Here is a 20692-nt window from a genome sequence, read left to right as displayed (position 1 = left end):
ACTATTTTGCATTTCTACCGAGAATTTGAAGCAAAATAAGCGCTGGCAGGTGCTTTTTCACCGAAAAAGCCATCGTGACTAACGTAACATTTTTGCAACCCTGAGAAACAATGCTTATGTTACGAGGCAAATTTTTCTGAAACTTACGCAGACATTTAAAATTGGCCGATATATTTGTAAGAGGTAAATAATCTATTTTTAAAAATGTACTACAGATTTATTACAGATGAATCTTTTTTGGCCTTTAATGATACTTTTACGAAAAACTGTGTGTGACTAACGTAACCATCGAATAACAAGCAATGAATGCATATAAAAAACTTTTTGTAATTAATCTCTTGCTCTTATATTACTTTTGCACTTTTTAGGAACCTTCTTTGTGTTGCATTATGGTTCTTTCTTTACGTTTTTTCTATATTAGTGTAATTAATTGAATGGAAGTTTTCAGTTCAATTAACTCAATTTGAATGTGCGAAAAAAAAATAAACAAATAAAAAAAACTGCTTTTACAAACTGAATAACATCATTTTGGGGTAATTAATTCTAAGTATTTCTTTTTTAAAAAATTAACTTTAAGCAAGTTGATAGTTTCACCGAATTCTAGTATTCTGCCGTATACTAGTTATCGTCATAAGAAACTCCGTAGTACTTTTCAATGGCATATTATTTTTTAAGGTTTATTGATTCATCAAACGAATAGTGTTGTGCATCTTTTGAATTAAAATGTAATATTGAAAAAAAAAAAATCGAACGTTTTTGCAGAATGCCTTTTAATTCCAGATATCACCTCAAATGTTTGAATTTCTAAATGATCATTCTTGCATTTTCTGAAACATATGGCAGCAGCGCTTATTGTCACTGTATCATGTAACATCTTCAAATGTTTTCCAACGAGCAGCCATTACTTCATTTTAATAATAGGTGGAGATGTATTTTCTAAAAAATAGAGACGTTCTCCTTTTTGTTAAGACTGTATTTCTATTATCTTAATTCTTAAGCTTGGATTCTTGTGTTGAATGCACATTCAGCAGAGTACTCATTTTGTTTTACTCCCCTTTTTTCTTTTTTAATAATTCTTTAAATTGGAAGTATCTTTTTAAAGACCTTTAAAAGAGTATTTTTCTAAGTACACAGAAGGTCTACAATTTAATATTACTAGTATTTTTCACCCTTTATATTTTTAATCAATATAGAATGCCTACATATTCAAAATTGTTCATGAAAATGTACATTAAATTAAATAAGTTTCAAATATTAGCAGTCATTTTTAAAATGTTTCGTTAGTCCCATGCAAACTGTTACGTTAGTCACAGTTCAAATGTTACGTTAGTCACACTAATTATTTTATATCTACTGATACTAAAATAAATATTTTGTCCTTTTTAAGTAGATGTGACACAGATGTAAGAAAATTCCAAGTGCTGTTTGGTTCAATCATCTGGTTTAGTTTTTAAGGAGAAAATAGTACATTTTCGTGACTAACGTAACTCAAATATTTTCAGTGAAATAACCGAACTAATTAAAATACTTATCTTATAATGTACGCAAAAAGAACAGTCAATTTTATTGGGCCAACATCTAATCATTTAGAATAAATATAGTACTTTTAAAAATTTGCAAAAATCTTTACATTACACAAGAAAACGTAGACGCATGTTTTTTGCACATGCTAAGCCTTTTCTACTACCTCGCACGTTTACATCCATAAGAAAAACACCGAATGAAATTCTTGCAAACTGTTATTGGATTTATGTACTAGGAAGTATGCTGAATGAAATGATAGGTCACAATTAAGGCTTTGTGGAAAAAAAATTTCTGAGGTTGAGGTTGACATTTCTATGGAATGACCCTACATAATTTGACCTGAGCTCCAAACGTATTTCATGAAGGAATAAAAAATATCCGTTAAAGTCAAAATTTTCTCTCAAAGCCTCTTCCCGAACAAAAAAATTTAAATTAAAATTGTGCATATCAATTAAAACGATCATGACATCATTAAAACGAACATATCAATTTCTTACCTTCCTCTCCAAAAAAAAAAAAATTCAATTAAAATACATATTACAATTAAAACAAAATGAAACTCCGCCACCGCAGAACGAAAAATAATTTCATTAAAATACACCTAGATCAGAATACAAATATCTTTATCTGGAAAAAAAGATATCGACCAAAATGTGCACAAAAAATAAATAGGATTCTCGTAATGATAATGAAAAATATCACTCTCAGAACTACGGACAAAATTAGGAAAAATGCTCCTCCTCACCCCTGAATTTTTTGTTCTAATTAAAATGTGCATTTAGGCACACATAATTTAATCTAAGCTCCAAGTTCATTTCTGGTGAATAAAAGCGAACTATTTAGAAGAGCGACATGAGTCCCTCAAAACTCTCATCGCAATTAGAAAGAAGAAAAAATCCCCTTTTATCCGAAAGAAAAAATACATTTCAATCATGGACAGTCAAAATAGTGTGCAAACACAATCGAGACTTTTATTTCTTAAAATGATCTCAAATAATTTAAAAGAAAAGAAAATATGCAATAAGATATTTTTAAGCAGATTTTACTGGGAAAATATTTCAATTGAATTAATTTTTCTTGTGGGTTACTTTTTATATTGATTATAACTCCCGTACCGCTCAGGCAATACGAAAATTCTTTTAAATTCTCTTTTAAATATTAGTCTTTTTTTTTTAAATATTAGTTTTACTATCTTAAAATATTTATAACTCCTTTTCAAGTTAGCTTAGACGATTTAAGTTTCGGAACATAAGGAAATTGTTCGATTGGGAATTTTTTTTTAAGGGCTTTCCAAATTAGAAACTATAACATCATTTTCTTACACAGAAAGAACAATTTGACACAATTTCATTTTTCAAAATTGAAATTTGAAAGAACAAAACCGAATTTTAGAAAAAGAAAACCTCTTTGAGGAGCGCACCCCTGTGCTCCTAACTGTGCACCAAATTTTATGGAAATCGACCGAACGATTTCAGCGCTAGGCGAATCAAAGACAGACATACATACATCCAGACATCCAGGGCCCGATAACCGCATAGGCCAACTGGGCCTGGGCCTGGGGCCCCATCTTTCTAAGGGGCCTCAAGTGTTTCAAAAACTTATGCAAAGCATTAAAAAATCATGTATTTTTCTGAAAATACCAAAAATTAATGATTTATTAATTGAAGACATACCTCTTTTAAATACTGTTAATCCTCTTTTAGTAAATGGTAAAATTATTTTAAGATTGTTTTGCGTTGACTCAAAATGATAGAATGCAAAGGGGGCCTCCAAAGCATTGTGGACCTTGGACCTCACGTTCAGTTAGTCGGGCCCTGCAGACATCCAGAAACATATCCGAATGCTCTGCTTTATTGTTAACAAAGATTTACAAGTTTATTTCTGAGCAATCGACTACGTAAATGCTCTGATTTAGTGTTTAGACATTGAGTGTTTGATGTGACGAAAAAATGCTTATTTATTCGAAAGACACTATAAAAGGTTCATTATATTTTCCCGCTTTCAATTAACCTACATGCCTCTGGAAATTAGGGAATCCTTCTTGTCCGACCGGAAATCGAAAGCGAAACCAAGAAAATCCATTCGACAGATACTTAGATTTAATGCTAAAGTCAGGTTATTATAACCCCAGGGTGTGTCAAAAGTGAATGTGTGTCATATGTGTCACCATATTAACAATCTGCGGTTTCTTGTGTTTGTGGTCGAATTTTAAAGAGTTCTGAATAACCTTCCTCAACAAGAGAATGAAAGGTGAGTCGCGTGGGAGGGACTCCTGAGTACGGAAGGAAGTTTTAGGTCAAAGCCAACCAGTGGTGCCGTTAAATAGTTGACCTCGTGTGACCGAAAAACTGAACGTCGATCAGCACAGTGCCCAGATTCTCTGTAAGGATTGTGTGAATATCTCTTTATCAAGTGAACATGTTGATAGACTTAACAGTTGGGTCAAACGCAGCGAAAGCAATTAAGAGGATTTTGATAATGTTAGGAGAAAGTGGAAAATATAAAAATACACCATTGAGATGCATTTATAATTGAGCCAATGAGTTTTCAGAATTTATGAAAAAAATGCTGCAGCTTTTTTCAGTAATGAAACATTTCGTGTGAATTTGTTTGCGTTGAATCGTATTGTGTTTTCAGTAATGAAACATTTCGTGTGAAACAAAAACCAACAACCTGTTGGTTTTTGTTTAATAAATTTCTTAGATATAATTCGATAAATTTTCTGAAAGCAAACGGAAACTATTTATATTTTAAATGAAATAAGCAGTAGGAACTCAAATTTTCATGTAATTAAACATATTTTTTAACTTGTAGGAAAGTTTCTACTTGTGAAACATTTCTATTTTGACATTTGAATATTATTAAGGGATTCACAGAACTAAAATTCATCAATGCCAAGCTCCGAAAATGAAGCATTGATTTGTCAGGGATCCCCACACTCCTAAGGGCAAGGGCGCACCTCCCCTAAATATCGTGAAGGACCCCTCCCCCCGAAAAGTAAAAAATACCCCTGAAAACAACCCCCCTAAAAATTTTAATGGGGCAGTATGCGCCATGACCCCCCCCCCCCCGGATTTGTAATAATTTTCTGAAATTCTCGCTCGAAAAAGCAAAAAGTGACTTATTTTCATATCCTAAGATGTTATCGTGTACCTGCAGCTTCCCCGCCGTAACGCTTATTCCTAAAGATTCTTTCCATGACAGCTTTAATTAAGCAATACTTTGAATTTACTGGATTAATAATTCTTTAGTTATGTAGTTTTTGTAAATGCTCAGTCAAATAACCTACAAAGGCTACGTCGATGATGTTATTTGTTTTCATAATTGCGCCTTTTAAAAAACTAGAGGATTCTATTATCGAAGTTCTTTTCATTCCCACCCTTCTGCCGTATTGCTTATACGAGTTTACAAGTAAATTTTGTAGACGTTGTTTTCGTTAGTTTTTTGGCTAAACGTATTTAGCCAAATCAAGTTTAAAAGCAACGTTTGTTGCTTTTAAACTTTTCTCGATAGCGAAGAGTTTACGGTTCGTTGATCCTAGTGTGAACTACGTAAAGCGTATTTCGTAAGTTTTCTCCCATTCGGAAATATAACTTTCAACGTAGAAACATTATTTTCAACAATCTTAGTATTTGTATTTCCCTTTTAGTTATCTCCGCTTTGACTTTGCTTAAAAACAAAATTTTTGAAATTTTTGGAAAAAAAAAGATTATAAGTTTCAAAAAAAGTTCTAAATTTAGAAGAAAAAAAGTGCTGTATTATTATAAATCTATAATGTATTAAGATATATTTCTGGTAAACCATAGACTATTTAGTAACATTCAGTATAAATGCCTTTGAAGCAATTTTTTCCCTTTAGGAATAATGATTCTAGATTCTCACTAAACTAGAATAATTGTAACAATAGGAAGCTATTTTCATTGTGCTCAAAATGAAAGTAGTAAGTTATTAGTTACTAAAAGTCTTTTTACTTTTAAGTCTGTGCTAATAATTATGAGACTTAATTTTCCTTCATTTATTCTTCATCAAATATTTTTCTTTCTTGAATATTTTTCATAAAATGAAACTTCGGAGAGTGTTTTGAAAATACGTTTTGATCTCTTATTACATTTCTATGTTCATCTTAAAATAGACTGTACTTTGGAGAAAATGACATAGTTACTGAGCAAATTCCAAAAAAAAAAGAAAAGAAAAAAAAAAAAAGGAAAAAAAAACTTGGTGTGTCGTAAAGACACAGGACAAAAGTGAAAATTCTGTATTACAGGGGAACATTTTAATTATTCATCAATTACTTTTGAATAGCATAGATTGGGTTTATCTTTCATTTATTTAATTAAAACTACATACATATGTGTCACTGTGCATAATCTTTTTCGTTATTTCTAAAAAAATATAAATAAAAAACTGAAATCCGACTACGGCAAAAAACACTAAAAGGTAAGAAACAAGGTAGGTGTTGTTTGATATCATCGTCTTATTGAGTAAAACAAGTCATTTGATATGTTAGATATTCCTATTTGTTTAGTTCTATTGAAAGCCTCTGTCACTCTCACATTAATAAAATTATAATTCAATTCAAATGCTGTACTCGTGCGTTGATTAAAAAAAAAAAACTATAGTTGACAACGCACGACAACGGCATTTGAATTGAACTATAAAATTATTAGTGTGAGAGTGACACAGGATTTCAGTAGAACTAAATAAATAGGAGTATCTAACATATCAAATAACTTGTTTTGCTCAGTAAGATGATGATATCAAACAGCATCTAGCTTGTTTCTTACCTTTTAGTGTTTTTCGCCGAAGTCGTGTTTAGGTTTTTGAAACATTTTTATTTTTAATTTTCCGTTTTAACCTGTGATAAACAACAAAACAATTGCGTGAGTAATACACACTTAACAAGCAAGCATTTTAGTTCGATATACCTACAAGAATGGCAAATTTAATTTATTTGCTGTTACATATCTTTAACTAATGGAATTCTTTTGTTATAAAAGATTTATCTTACTTAATAAGACTATAATAGTAATCAACGCCTAACTTGTTTCTTACATTTTTTCCCTTACTCGGGTTATTAATAAATTTAATTAAAACTCGCGCTAAAAAAAAGCGGTTAAAATCGAGATTTACGAGGAAAAATCGACTCTATTATTGAAGTCGGTTAAAATGCAGCCTATATTACTCGGACCATAATAGCAAATCGATTCACACCTTATTCATAAAAATTGGATACATAGTTTAGGCACTACGGTAGAACATACGTAAATACAAAGACTGCTAAAATATTAAAAATAATCAAAAAATCGTTCCTTGCTATTCTGCCGTGCTAAGCACAGATGTGGTATCTGCAGTACAGCTCAAAATGAGAAATTGATGATTAAAGTTTTACAACTCGTTTCTTTGATGTATGATTTTATTATTAAATATTCAAATCGCGGTAGTCGTTTTGTAAATAACTTATCTAACCTACGTAAGAGCGTATTTTTGCAAAAGTCTTTATTTAAAATTAATGAATGTAGTTACGACAAATTTTTTTTTTTCAATACCTTTTCATATACTAGGTTAATTTCACCGTAAGTGACTATTACTAGTGATTTTTAGGGGTAACTGCACAGTTACGACAAAAATAGCTTAGTAGAACGCCCTTAATGTATCATTAAATAATACTGTAAATATCTGCTTTATTTGGGTTTTGCTGTCGCTTTATTTTGTTAATACAAATCTAACAGAATCTGCCTTCTGAAAATTTCCATTTTCAAAAGTTTGGACATTTAAAACTGTAAACCATAATCATTTTCCGTTCTTTATATTAAAAGAATATGTTGATGCTATCATTTATAATATTTTATTTTCTAGATTCATTTTTACTGAGTATGAAGATAATTTTGATAGCAGACGATACTTAAACAAAAATATAATTGGCTGTGGAATGAAATGCTTTTTTTTGCATAAAAGAATTAGATATGGATATTTTACATGCAGTTCATTTTTAAGAATTTTTGCATTTTAAATAAAAATTTAAATAGAAAAATCTGAATGAGGTTTACTTGAACATTTATGCAAAGTTTTATTAGTTTTTATTATCGACCTATATCAACTATTCAAAGATAAATTAATTTTAATACTCAGTTACAATAAACTGCTACATTATTAAATATGCTGCTTTACTAAGGTATAAAAGTTGTATCTACATAATTACTAAGGGAAAAAACGGCAGTATTGTTGAAGTCGGTTAAAATGTAGCCTTTGTTACCTTGGCTATAATAACGACTCGATTGACACCTTATTCATCAAAATCAGATCAATAATTTAGGCGCTACGGTGGAACATACATAAATACAACATACATAGACTCCTAAGATCATAACCCCTCCTTTTGACTTTGCCGCAGTCTGGTAAAAAGAGAAATTTTCCTTTTTGTACGCTAATATTGCGCACAGCACATTCTGATTGAAAATCCCAGTGGCCCAATCGGCAGAGCGCTAAGCTTCGGACCCCGGATTGAGTCCCGACTAAGACGTTTCAGGCATATTTACAACAAAAGTGTATATTTCAATGAAGAAAATAGACTATGAACAACGAGAACACTAAACTACACACGAAATGCGTTGATTACACACACGTGTTTGCTCTGTTGATAACCAACATCTGTACTCAACTTAGTACACGCAAACCATGGACAACGAGAAAGAAAGCGAGAGAAGCACATGTGTGACTTTTCGTCACATAACCGATGTCATTCAACCAATTAAATGAAAATCAAAAAACTAAAAACTTCCGTATTGCACTGTTATGACCAACAGGATTTGAAACAGTATTTGATCCGATGTTTGTTTTTTTATTCAAGAATACTGTTTTAAAAGTACAACTTTTTTTTATATTCGTGATAAGTGCAAAATATTCTCTTTTAGGAGCTGTTTGGTGGGTATCCAGAGGGTTAAAACCTAATATGGGTGGCATTCGTCTCAGAGAAGAAGGTGGCAGGTAAAAAAATATCATTCATAAATTATTATTCTATACCAAAGGATTGAACTTGTTTTCATGAATATATTAATAAAATTAATCATATTCACAGCCTAGCAAACTTTGTTCAAACGTAGTAAATGTGTTAAATCATATTTGCTGGCGTGAATAATTTTTCTTTCTGATTTAAATCTTATTCTGGTTTTTATTTATAAATACGAAGTTTAAATCAGTCGGATTGAATTTTCGAAACAGGGGTCGTGTATTGGTATCTTTCGACTAGTAGACAGATCAAAGCGCAACCCTTCCTCTTCGAGGCAAATCTTGATTCGTACAAATCACTGCGCTACTCGTGAAAAGGAAGGATTGCACATTGATTTGTATGCTAATAGAGATGCACACTGCAAAAAAAAAAAAAAAATGCTGTAATATTTACCACAACTTTTGCTGTACTTTTCCAATCACACAGCTGTAAACTTATCTGAAAGGGGCCGTTCATTAATTACGCAAGGGTCTCAAGAGGGAGGGGGGTTAGAAAAATTTCTACATACCCTTACTTTGTGACGGAGAGTGCTGAAACCTATTCTTACGTGATATTTTCCAATTCGATATTTTGTATTAAAAATCTCCCGGTCAAGTCGTTTGACAGAGATCATATTTCATTTGCATCTGGAAGGTAAAAAACGTATTAGGATGAGTAGTTTTTTACTTGTTTTACAAAGAATGAATAGTGCGAAATATAATGAAAGAATCGTACTATGTATGGCTTGTTTTATTTTTAATTAGTATTGCATAATATAATATATTTTAGAAAATAATAATCTTTGATTTACGTCAAAATAGAAATTTAATGTAACTGATCCTTTTGTAAAAATATATTATTGTTTTGAAAGACGAATTGAAATCTTACGTAAGAATAGGGGAGAGAAGTTTGAAAAAGCTTACGTACCTTTACATAGGGGGGGGGGGGTGTCAGAAATTTCCAAAATCATCCTTACGTAATTAATGAATGGTCCCAAAGCACTTCGTGCTGCTGCTGTCAAATCTAACAACATGTACGTGAGTAAATACTGATGGCGCCATCTGTGATCCAGAGTTCTCATTTGTTAAGTGCTCCGAGCGTTGGCTTGATACGCTTAAGATGGTGGGTTCGACTCCCACAGTCGCTGGAAATGAACGTTCTCTTCTTCGAAGCGAAATTCTTCCATGCAAATCTGTATCAATAAAGTTGCTGTTATAATGCGTAACGGGAGCTAAACTTTTGCACGTTCTCGCTCTTTTTTTTTTTTTTTAAGCAGCAGTTTGAGAAATTTACAGCAATGTGCTGTAATATTCACAGCACTTGCCAGAAACAACACCTTGTGAAATTAGCAACTAGGCTATGGCAGACGTGGTGCCAGTAACTTTTGCTGCATACATGGGATTTTTTTTTTAGTGCCGCACACTATGCCACAGACTGGTCGTGCTAAAATAATAGAGTTGAATGCTGCCTGTTCTCACTCTTGTAAATTGAATGTGAAATTTAAATCTTTACCTAAAGCTCAATAATGAAGCTGAAGTGCTAAAGATGAGTTCTTGAATATAGCTCTAAATATAGTGAGTAAAACATGCTATGGGATTAATAAATGGCTGCTTCATTTGCCAAATCGATTAACTCCATAAAACAAAAAGTCGAGAAAAGTGATGAAGATAGTGTTATCTATGGGAGTGGATGGGCCCTCGTGTTACATTTTCTGCCATCGCAGGATCAGAAATGTACTAAACCAAAAGTTTAATATAAATTCCTATTCTAAGCATTGATTAAGCACTATTAAAGCAGAAATGAGGATGTTTTTTTTTAAGTGGAGTTAATCGATTTGGCAAGTTAGGCATCCAAATATTACTATGCTTTTCTTTTGAAATGCAGTGCAACCGTTTTGTTTCAGAATGTGAGTAAAATTATCTCATGATTTTGTAAAATAGAGTGAAGCCGTGATGCATATGCTACTGGTGCACCAAAAATTGAGGGTCAACGGAGATAAGGGGAAGGGTGGTGCCCCTTAAGCTGACTTTTGTTCCGGAAAGTTGAATATATTATTGGATAAGATAAATAAATACCTTTGTGCTGAAAAGTAAAGTAAGAAAAAACAACGTCAAAAAGCACAAATCGAAAATTACTGCAGACACACTTTTGTCGGATGTCTTTTCATCCATAAGCTCATTACTTTTTTCATTGAAAAAGGCGTTCCTTGTATCGCCGAAACACATGTCTGCAGTAATCTGCAATTTGTGCTTTTTGAAGTTTTATTTTTTACTTTAGATTACTGGATTTTAATATCATCACTGATCAAATGAGGCAAATAGAAGCAAAGGGATGATGTAAGTGGACGTTTTCAAGTTTTGAGTAAAACGGGTTTGAAGTTCCTCTCTAGGTAGTCTTTCATTGGAAAGTTTTTCTAAATCATGCTGTATAGCAACACCTACCATGACTACTAATTAGGGTTTCCAATGCCGAAATCCCGATCCCGAATCCCGCGGTATCCCGGATGATTTTTTAGCGGAATTTCCAGTTCCCTCACATTTTTTCCTTGGAAACATTTTTCAACTTTTGCCGCTCATAAAACGACTATTTTTAAAAGCATCATCTGAAATTTGATTCATTTTCCCTGTATATCTGCAAAAAGAGCAAGAAAAACGATGAACGGTGAATTTACTATTTAAGAACAGAATAAAAATGTAGCATATTTTTCTGAGAGTGAATTGGTATTTTCATCCGAGGTTTCAGTTTTCATAAGCTAAGTAATTCAGAAAATGCGTAGATTTTATACACGTTTTTAAAAACCATCACTAAAATTTTAAATCCAGAAAATTACGCATTACCAAAAATGGAGAAAGTGTATCACAAATCCCGCTGGGGTAGCCTGAATGCAATGTTGGAGCACTTCTGCAAGCTTGTGGAACGCACTCAAAACTTTTAACTTAAACGAGCTGATGTGTGCATCACATGACTTCCTTTTACTCCAATATAATGTCATTTTCTCATTATTGGCAGTTTTAATGTGATTCAATAGTTTACTCTCTAAATAGCACAGCAATGGCTAAACTGAAACCAGATTTAAAAAAAAAAAAAAAAAAAAAAAAAAAACGTCACATTTGTCGCCAAGTTGGCAACAAAACTTGGCGATATATCGCCAAGTGTCCGCCAAATTATAGCATCACTTGAGTTATCGAAATTAACAATGATTTCCCCCCCCCCCAAAAGGGGCAAAAGACCCCCTTTAGGGCATCCGAATGCAACCAAAAAGGGAGGTGCACAACTAGACCCCACTAGGAGTCTACTTACCAAATTTCAACTTTCTAGGGTATTCCGTTCTTGAGTTATGCGACATACATACACACATACATACGTACATACAGACGTCAGGAGAAAACTCGTTGTAATTAACTCGGGGATCGTCAAAATGGATATTTCGGGTGTCTGTCCGTTCCTAGGCATATATGCACGTGTGGTCGGGTTGAAAAAAAAACTCAACATTCATTCGGGGGTGAGTAAAATGGAAATTAAGGACGATTTTTGAGTGAAATTTTTTTCGCGAATACAATACTTCCTTTTTTGTAAAAGGAAGTAAAAAGTGCACTACATTTTTCTCCAAAGTCGAAAGCAATGAAAAACCTGACATTATTTATATGTTCGTCATGACTATAAAAGACATAACAAAAACTTAGGTGAAACACAGGATGACTCGCATGAAAGTACAATAAGTTGAGTGTCTCAAGTTTTTGCATGTCTCTTTAAAGTGAGAGGTTAGAGAAGTTATTCAATAACATTTACTGAGACTGTGACTTGGTGAAACCAAGCAGCATTCATCCTTTGTTGTAATAAATCAAATGCACTGATACTGATACAGTTACCGACGTTAATGACGCAACAACGATGTTTTTAATGCAAATTAAATTGGATACAGCAAAACACATATTCAATGGGCATCTTTTTTGTCCGAAATTTGCAGTTCTTTAGCAAAAACCAAGCATAAGAAAAGAAAAATCTATTTTAGAAGATGACATAGTTAAGGGGATCTGTTGTTAAACGTCCACAATTATGAATGTAGGTAAAACCGACCGCAACGATAATTGCTATTTGGGATCTGACTTTGTAATGCTCTACAATTAATGTACGGAATTCGATAAAACTACTACATAATTCAAGTAAAAAAAGTAGTCCTTCCCAAAAAGCACAAATTTTCATACTGACATTAAAATTCAATTTTTAGAAGAATAAAGTCAATCCCGCGGGATTGGCTCCTTTCAGTCCCGAAATCCCGCGGGATTGAATTCGGCACGGGATTGGAAACCCTACTACTAATGCTATCACTTGCACCAAAACAGAGGAGAGGTTCACCTACCGTTTGTTATGGTTCTCTACAAATTTTTAATTTTGGCACTTACACCAATTTGCTTCTCACTGCCTCAAATTATGTTTGAAAAAGTCTAGACACTTCCTCAAAAAACGGAATGGATGGTCAATAGGCGACTCCTTCCTTTCAGTTTAAAGTTCTATTTCAATTTGAGTGACATAAAAACATGAAAAAAGGGAAAAAAATCACTTGTGAAGTTGAGTCTTCTTTCTTAAAACATATCAATCAACACTACATTTTTCACTGACTAGTTTTATAGTTTTAATTACTGATTTCGTGTTTATGTAAATTGTGGTTTAATTCAGGATTCGGTGGGTAGTCAGGTAGTAGTTTATAGGAGGCACCGACTTCAAAAGGTATTTAAAAATTAATAAATCGTATAAAATTAATTAGGAATACAAATACTTTATTGTATAGTAATTAAAATCAGTGTTTATTTTATAATTGGGTGTTTAGTTTATTTTTGTACTAGAAAAGTGAAATAAATTTGCTTTATAGGTTTGGGTATGAAATCGTATGTAAATGCGACCAATTATTTTTTTGCTTTTTAGTTCCTGTGTGTTTTTGAAGATGTTTTTTTTTTTTTTTTTCAATTTAAAATTAAATTTTCAAACTTTGAAACAACCACGTTTACGTTTTTAGGCTTACACAATAGTAACTCTTGATTTTTCAGTGATGCTGCTTTAGAAGCTCAAAAGAATAAAATAGCTGTTATTACCCTGCCTGACGGACATTCTGTATCCGATTACACCATTTTGAGTGTATTTAGTGCAGAAGATATAGATGATTATGGATCAGTGAGGATACCTCAAGATCTCAAAGTGCCCCCGTCCCCACGCACATTAACCACTCAAGAAGAGCTTGAAACGGTAAGTAGCACAGAGCATTATGCAATAAATGATCAAAAGTTTGTAAGATATAAAAAAGTAAAAAATCAAAGTTATTGAAATACAAAATTTTAAAATACGCACCAAATAGCTATTTCTTGAGGTGAGTGCCACACACAACTAAATTCTGAGTGAATGTCACTCAAACTCGAAAAAGGTTATGCCAAGCTTAATGAATATAAACACTAAAGTTTTGGGAAAACATTAGTGCTGACGCTTTACTGACGACCATACTAGTTGATGCACATCGAGCGAGGGGATTGAATCCTGGTAGGTATAGTGCCTAGAAAGAGTATAGTGCTCTTTCTAGGCACTATATCGTATGCTACTCTCTTATCTGATTCGCACTGTAAGTCGCGTGGTGTATCAATTGGCGCTGCAATCGTTTGTTCTTTTCGGTACAATTTACTGTCCGTTTTTTCTATACTATAAACACTCTATTTTATAGTAATATTTACCATAAAAGTTTCCTGAACTTTTAACAGTGCACCTACTTGAAAATTAGAGAAGTTGTATCAACTTAAACCTGCATTTCTAAACTGTGTACCCAGTCTCTCCTATATTTATATAATTATTGTCTCTCTAGTTAGAGTCTAAAGGTTTATGTCCTACTTTTAAGTACCCAAGCTTTGACTAGAAGGACGAAAACAAACAAAATCACATCAAGATACAAAAGTACTGAAGAATCATGATATTTTTATACAAAAGATTGAAAAGAATTTTACTTTACTTTCTAAAAAATATCAAACGCTTATTTTAAGTACGTAATAAAGTATTATTACATTGAAAAAATAGGGGCTGCATGAAGCTTTTTTTTTTTTTTTTTTGAAGTTTTGATTTTATTTTAGGGAAAATTTAATTGCGAAATGCTAAACGATAATTTGGGATTGGAAGTGAGATGGCTTATCACTGGAGATGAAATCACCATACGACTTGTTGGAAACATAGGTAAGATCCTCATGATTACTGAATTCCTTTTAAATAACTGTAATTAGTATATTTTAAGCAACATTTTGTCAAAACAATATGAAAGGAAATTCTAGCACTATATTCCAACTGCATATATGCAAATTTCTCTTCCGCAGTTGAGATTACCAAGATGATTAACACAGAACTTTTTAAGGCCACCAAATGTTGAAGAAGATGTTTTTTATTTCAGTACTGGAGCGGCGTTCAGGGCATTATTTATATATATATATATATATATATATATATATGTGTGTGTGTGTGTGTGTGTGTGTGTGTGTATATATATATATATATATATTTACGTGTATATATGTATATATATAGAGAGAGAGAAAGAGAGAGAGATATCATATAAATACACGATGCAAATAATGCATTTAAATGTGATTCCTTTCTAAGAATAAGCATAGGCTCTACCTTTTTTGGGTGGCACAAAAGATATATAAGCAACCAAAAATGTGTTTTTTTTTTTTTCTATTTTTGTGCTGCTGTGTAGATCTTCGCTGCGTATACCTTTGATTTAGTGGTCCTCCACGCAAAAAAAAAAAAAAAAAACTCAGAAAAATCCACCTATCGAATATATATGTTGGCAAACATGCAATAATTGTCATACATTTAATCTGTTAAAACATAATTACAGTAAAAACCTCATCATCCAATATGGGATTCAGGTTATCCGAATTAATGAAGGATTGGATTTAAAAAATAGCCTATAAATTGAGCAAAAGTACGTAAACAAACCTGCTGTACAGAATAAAAATTGTATTTTGAATTCATGAGGATGAAATCTAAAACTGCATCAGAGAAAATTACAATACATTAGAAAAACAAAAACACGGCCTACAAAAATACTTCATTTCTCTAACGCGCCTTTTATTATACTATTTTTACCGGACATCTAAATAGATGTCCGGATTAAGCGAAGTCCGGTTTAATATTTTACTTGTTTTCTGGTTTTCCAGCCTACTGCATAAAAATGTTCAGTTTTTTTGAGCAATCACGATTGCTTATTGTTCTCACTTGACCGTTTTTGGCGTCCGTGCCTTTTTCAGCTTGGACCAGGCCTGCAGCACCACCGTCCACCGGCGGCGGCGCGGCTGGTCCTGACCACTGTCCCCCGGAATCCACTTTTGCTGGGCGGTGGCGTCCATGTCCCACACACACGAACGCCTACACACACACATACACACACGAACGCCTACACACACACGAACGCCGACACACACACACGAACGCCTACACACACACACACGAACGCCTACACACACACACGAACGCCTACACACACACGAACACCTACACGCACACGCACGTACACAACACTCACACACATGCATACATACACTTACGCCCCCACGCACCCACACACATGCGCCTACACAAACACACACGCTCGTGATTGCGAAAAACATAATTTGAATTCAAGATGCCAAAAATTCAAATTAATTTTTATTAATTTTTTTTTTTTCACTTTAAAAGTGTGATGAGGAAGTTCATTGTTCTTTTTTTTTTTTTCTTTCACATTTTTTTTTAGATTCATCTGAATACATGGCTTTGGGTTTAAGCAAAGATGACACGGAAACTAGATTTGATGCATCCGATGCTGTTGTTGCTTGGCTCGACTCAAGAGGCCACGCTGTGGATTATTTTCTGGAAAATATGGAAAAGGTAGATTCGTACGAGTGGAAGGTAAATTCGTGTTTTGTAGGAAAAGGGGAATTTTAAAATACTTAATAAAATGTCATGTTTTCAGTGTGAAAATGGATATGGAATGTGTCCCGATGTTTTGCGGGAAGGATCTGAAGACAACCTAACGCTATTAGATGCTATCAGGTTAAATAAGACAACAATTATTACTTTCAAACGTCATCTTTCAACAGGTAAATTTGCAACTCTTTATTTCTTACCACTTGGTTCTCAATAGTGTCGACAGTATTTCATTTCAAACCGTTTATTTTCCCACAAAATGTTTAAAATGCACAATTTTCAAAAACATTAGAATAAAATGACTGGGATTGATAGGGACTGAGCGTATAGTTTGGCTCCGGTAACTTGATGCTTGACCTTGGAGGAGCTCACTTACGATTGGGTTGAAAGAAGAAAACTTCCTAATTTGGTACAACGTCAACAATTGTTATCTCACTCACACAAACTGGTTTTCCTCTCTCTAATTTTAGTAAATGGAATCGTTTAAGTCTCAGCGGATTAGAATTCAACCTCTCAGAGTCAGGCTGACTGCTGTGTTATATTTTTAACAGTAGTTTGAAACGTTAGAACATTGGAAACTTAAACTAAAGAGTAAACAAATACATAACACAGCGCAAAAAGTATAAATAAATAAATACATAAATAAAAAATCAATATTGTTAATTAGACTCGAAGCGAAAATAAAATAAAATATAATCTCAATTGTTTACAACTAATGTAAACTCTCTTCTCAAGGCAATAGAGTAACTACAATCGACATATAGTGCGGCTCTGAGAACTTGATGCGTGACCTTGATAATGTTTACTTCTTTTTGGGGAGCTCAGTGAAAAAGGGACGCGCTACTGGCGCGGAATTGAGTTGGAATACCTTCGCAAAGCTACTACGAAAGCCCAACTCAACTCAGCGTCAACCAACCTTCCCATATATCCTCCAAAAGTACCATTGTCAAGGTTATGACTCAACTTATCAGAGTCACACTATGGAATTACTCTCATTGTTTCTAACTCATTGGAATACCTTCGCGAAGCTACTACGAAAGCCCAACTCAACTCAGCGTCTCAACCATCAACCTTCCCAATAACTCCAAAAAGTACCTTTTGCCAAAGTCATGCCTCACCTTATCAGAGTCACACTACGGAAATGCTGCTGTTGTTTCTAACTCGTTTCTACTTGATTTCATCACGTGGTATTGAGGCATTAACTCGTTTATATTGCACTCCTAGATGTGCAGTAACGCGGTAGAATAATTATAATATGAGTATTATCCCTTTTGTTTTCTATTAAAGATCAGTTCATTAATGCGGTTGCCAATCGCAGAATAATGTCACTGATTTAAACCATGACCTTAAGTTGACACTGAAGGATTAGTGTATTAGTGGATGAGAAGATGTCGTGTGAAAGAAAGATGGAAATTTTTGGAACTGAATTTGTGGAAATGGAGTTAAAGTTTTTAACTTCAATGAAAGCTGAATAACTTCTGCTTTCATTTCGCTCCTGCTATTGGTGATTTATAATTCATCTTTTTAATGTTGAACAGTTCATTGAATTATTGAAATAGCTTTCTTTAAGAGTGCTAACAAAAGGAGAAAAAATACTATATACTTAAGAGACATCAAAAAAAGGGTCACAAATGAAAATGTCTAACATTTTATTTATTTTGAACAAAGTTAACATGCGCCCCAGTTTTACCAAAATTTAACGGGAAGTATACTGTGTAGACATTCCTTTTCGTAGTCGGTTTTCATAAAAAAAAAAAAAAAAAACTTCATGATGGTTTTTATGCTATTTTCTGAAATATAACGAGCTGATGTGTGCATCACATGACTTCCTTTTACTTCCATTAAATGTCATTTCAATTGGCAATTCAAATGTGATTCAATAGTTTACTCTCTAAATATCACCAACAGTGGCCAAATTGAAACCAGATAAAAAAAAATTAAAAAAAAGAAAAATGTCAAATATGTCGCCAAGTTGGCTACAAAACTTGGTGACAAGAAGACTGGCGATATATCGCCAAGTCTTCGCCAAATTATAACACCACTTGAGTTTACATCGAAATTAACAATGATTTCTCCCCAAAAAGGGACAAAAGACCCCTTTAGAAACACCCGAATGCAACCAAAAGGGGAGGTCCACTACTAGACCCCCTAGGAGTCTACGTACCAAATTTCAAGTTTCTAGGACATACCGTTCTTGAAAGGCGTACATACAGACATCACGAGAAAACTCGTTGTAATTAACTCGGGAATCGTCAAAATGGATATTTCGCGTGTGTATACGTCTTTGGCACTTTTCCACGTGTGGTCGAGTGGAAAAAAAAGAACTCAACATTCATTGGGGGGTGGGCAAAATGGAAATTAAGGCCGATTTTTGGGTGAAAAATTTTTCGCGAATAAAATACTTTCTTTTTTGTAAAAGGAAGTAAAAATTTTGAGCATTCTCGAACTGTCTAAATATTTCTTTTCTTTTTCATGTCAAAATTTAAAAAGCGGTAAATTTTCCGACTCGGGAAGAACATGTCATGATGTTGCGCCATACATTTAAAGTCGCAAGTCAGTCGCAAATTTAAAATCTTTGATCAAAGTAAAATATCTCGTTCTGACTGATTTATACATTGTTAGAAAGCATTGAAATATTTTAAACTGTGGTAATTGCATAAATGCGGCTGCCCATTGAACACAGAACATCCAACAGCAAAACTAGTTATTTAATAGCAGTTTTAATTTTTTCTTTCCAGAATGCGATAAAATTTCTGAGTGTACAAATAAGTTTTTTGAAGCCTTTACCTCGAAATTTCAAAGTTTTGCTTTTAGCAAGCTAACGTAATTTTTCAACCTATCAGTGTGTACATTTTATCTCACTTTGAATTACGGAGCACAAACTTAAAACTCGTATTATTAATCCTACATAAAAAAAATGCCTCGTTTGTCTTTATACTTCCTTTTGCAAAAAAGGAAGTATTATATTCGCAAAAATTTTTTTACTCAAAAATCGACCTTAATTTCCATTTGCTACCCCGAATGAATGTTGAGAGTTTTTTTTTTTTTTTTTTCGACGCCACCACACGTGCATGGATACCTAAGAATGTAAAGAAGTCCATAATATTCATTTTGACGATTACCGAGATAATTACGAGTTTTCTCGTGACGTCTCTATGTACGTCTGTATGTGCGTATGTATGTCGCATAACTCAAGAACGGTATGTCCTAGAAAGTTAAAATTTGGTACGTAGACTCCTAGTGGGGTCTAGTTGTGCACTTCCCCTTTTGGTTGAATTCAGGTAGTTTTTACTAGGTCTTTTGCACCTTTTGGGGGGAAATCATTGTTAATATCAATGCAAACTCAAGTGGTGTTATAATTTGGCGGACACTTGGCGATACATCGCCAGTCTTTTGGTCACCAAGTTTTGTTCCCCACTTGGCAACAAATTCGGCAATTTTTTTTAATTTTTTTATCTGGTTTTAATTTGGCCACTGTTGGTGGTATTTAGAGAGTTAACTACTGAATCACATTATAATTGCAATAATGGGGAAATAACATTAAATGGATGTAAAAGGAAGTCATGTGATGCACACATCAGCTCGTTTATATTAATATTTATTTTTTCCTGTTATTATTATTATTATTATTGTTCCTAATTTTTATTATTGTTCCTAATTTTTATTATTGTTCCTAATTTTTATTATTGTTCCTAATTTTTATTATTATTACTAAATTTTGTATGCGTGACGGGAGAGAACGTCACTCAAACTGCTTTACATTGTTTAAAAATTACCTTGAAAGTTATCATCATGAATTAAATATTTCATTTCTAGATGATAAAAAATATGATCAGAACATATACACGGACGGCCCACAAGCTATTTTATGGGCCGTTGGCTCCATTCAAAATGATGGATTGGCTGGTCCTCCAAGACTTCAAACTCGAGGTAAATATGACTTAAAATTTTTCAGGTGAACCAAATTTTTTTTAGTTTTTAATACCAAAAGTATGATTAGGCATTACGTGACAATTTAGTCACAAGGACAAACAGTCCAGAACTAAAAGCTTGCGCCTCAGTTGCTCAATTATGTAGATTTAAGCCAGTTAAAGACACTGGACATTGATCCAATTTAATCAATGCTGTGTGTCGTGACTAGCACAGGCTTTTTCCAGCAATATTCGCCATTGTAAAGTTTTAAAATTGAAGAAAAAAGTTTTAATTCATCAACAACACTTCGCATAAACAGAAAACTGGTATTTGGGA

The 20692-nt window shown here is 33.2% G+C and overlaps 1 protein-coding gene across 1 annotated transcript in view; it reads left to right on the top strand.

The window, feature by feature from the left end:
- Positions 1 to 20692, top strand: part of LOC129231672 (uncharacterized) — an 88687-nt gene that overhangs the window by 46600 nt on the left and 21395 nt on the right. Inside the window, exons 6-11 of the mRNA XM_054866035.1 lie at positions 8436 to 8508; positions 13555 to 13750; positions 14617 to 14716; positions 16272 to 16405; positions 16491 to 16617; positions 20261 to 20374. Of these exons, the coding sequence (XP_054722010.1) occupies positions 8436 to 8508; positions 13555 to 13750; positions 14617 to 14716; positions 16272 to 16405; positions 16491 to 16617; positions 20261 to 20374 (744 nt within the window). The remainder of the gene's footprint in view (positions 1 to 8435; positions 8509 to 13554; positions 13751 to 14616; positions 14717 to 16271; positions 16406 to 16490; positions 16618 to 20260; positions 20375 to 20692) is intronic.

Source organism: Uloborus diversus, chromosome 10, assembly GCF_026930045.1.
Source record: "Uloborus diversus isolate 005 chromosome 10, Udiv.v.3.1, whole genome shotgun sequence".
Lineage (NCBI taxonomy): Eukaryota > Metazoa > Arthropoda > Arachnida > Araneae > Uloboridae > Uloborus > Uloborus diversus.
This window is presented reverse-complemented; position numbering and strand designations above follow the sequence as displayed.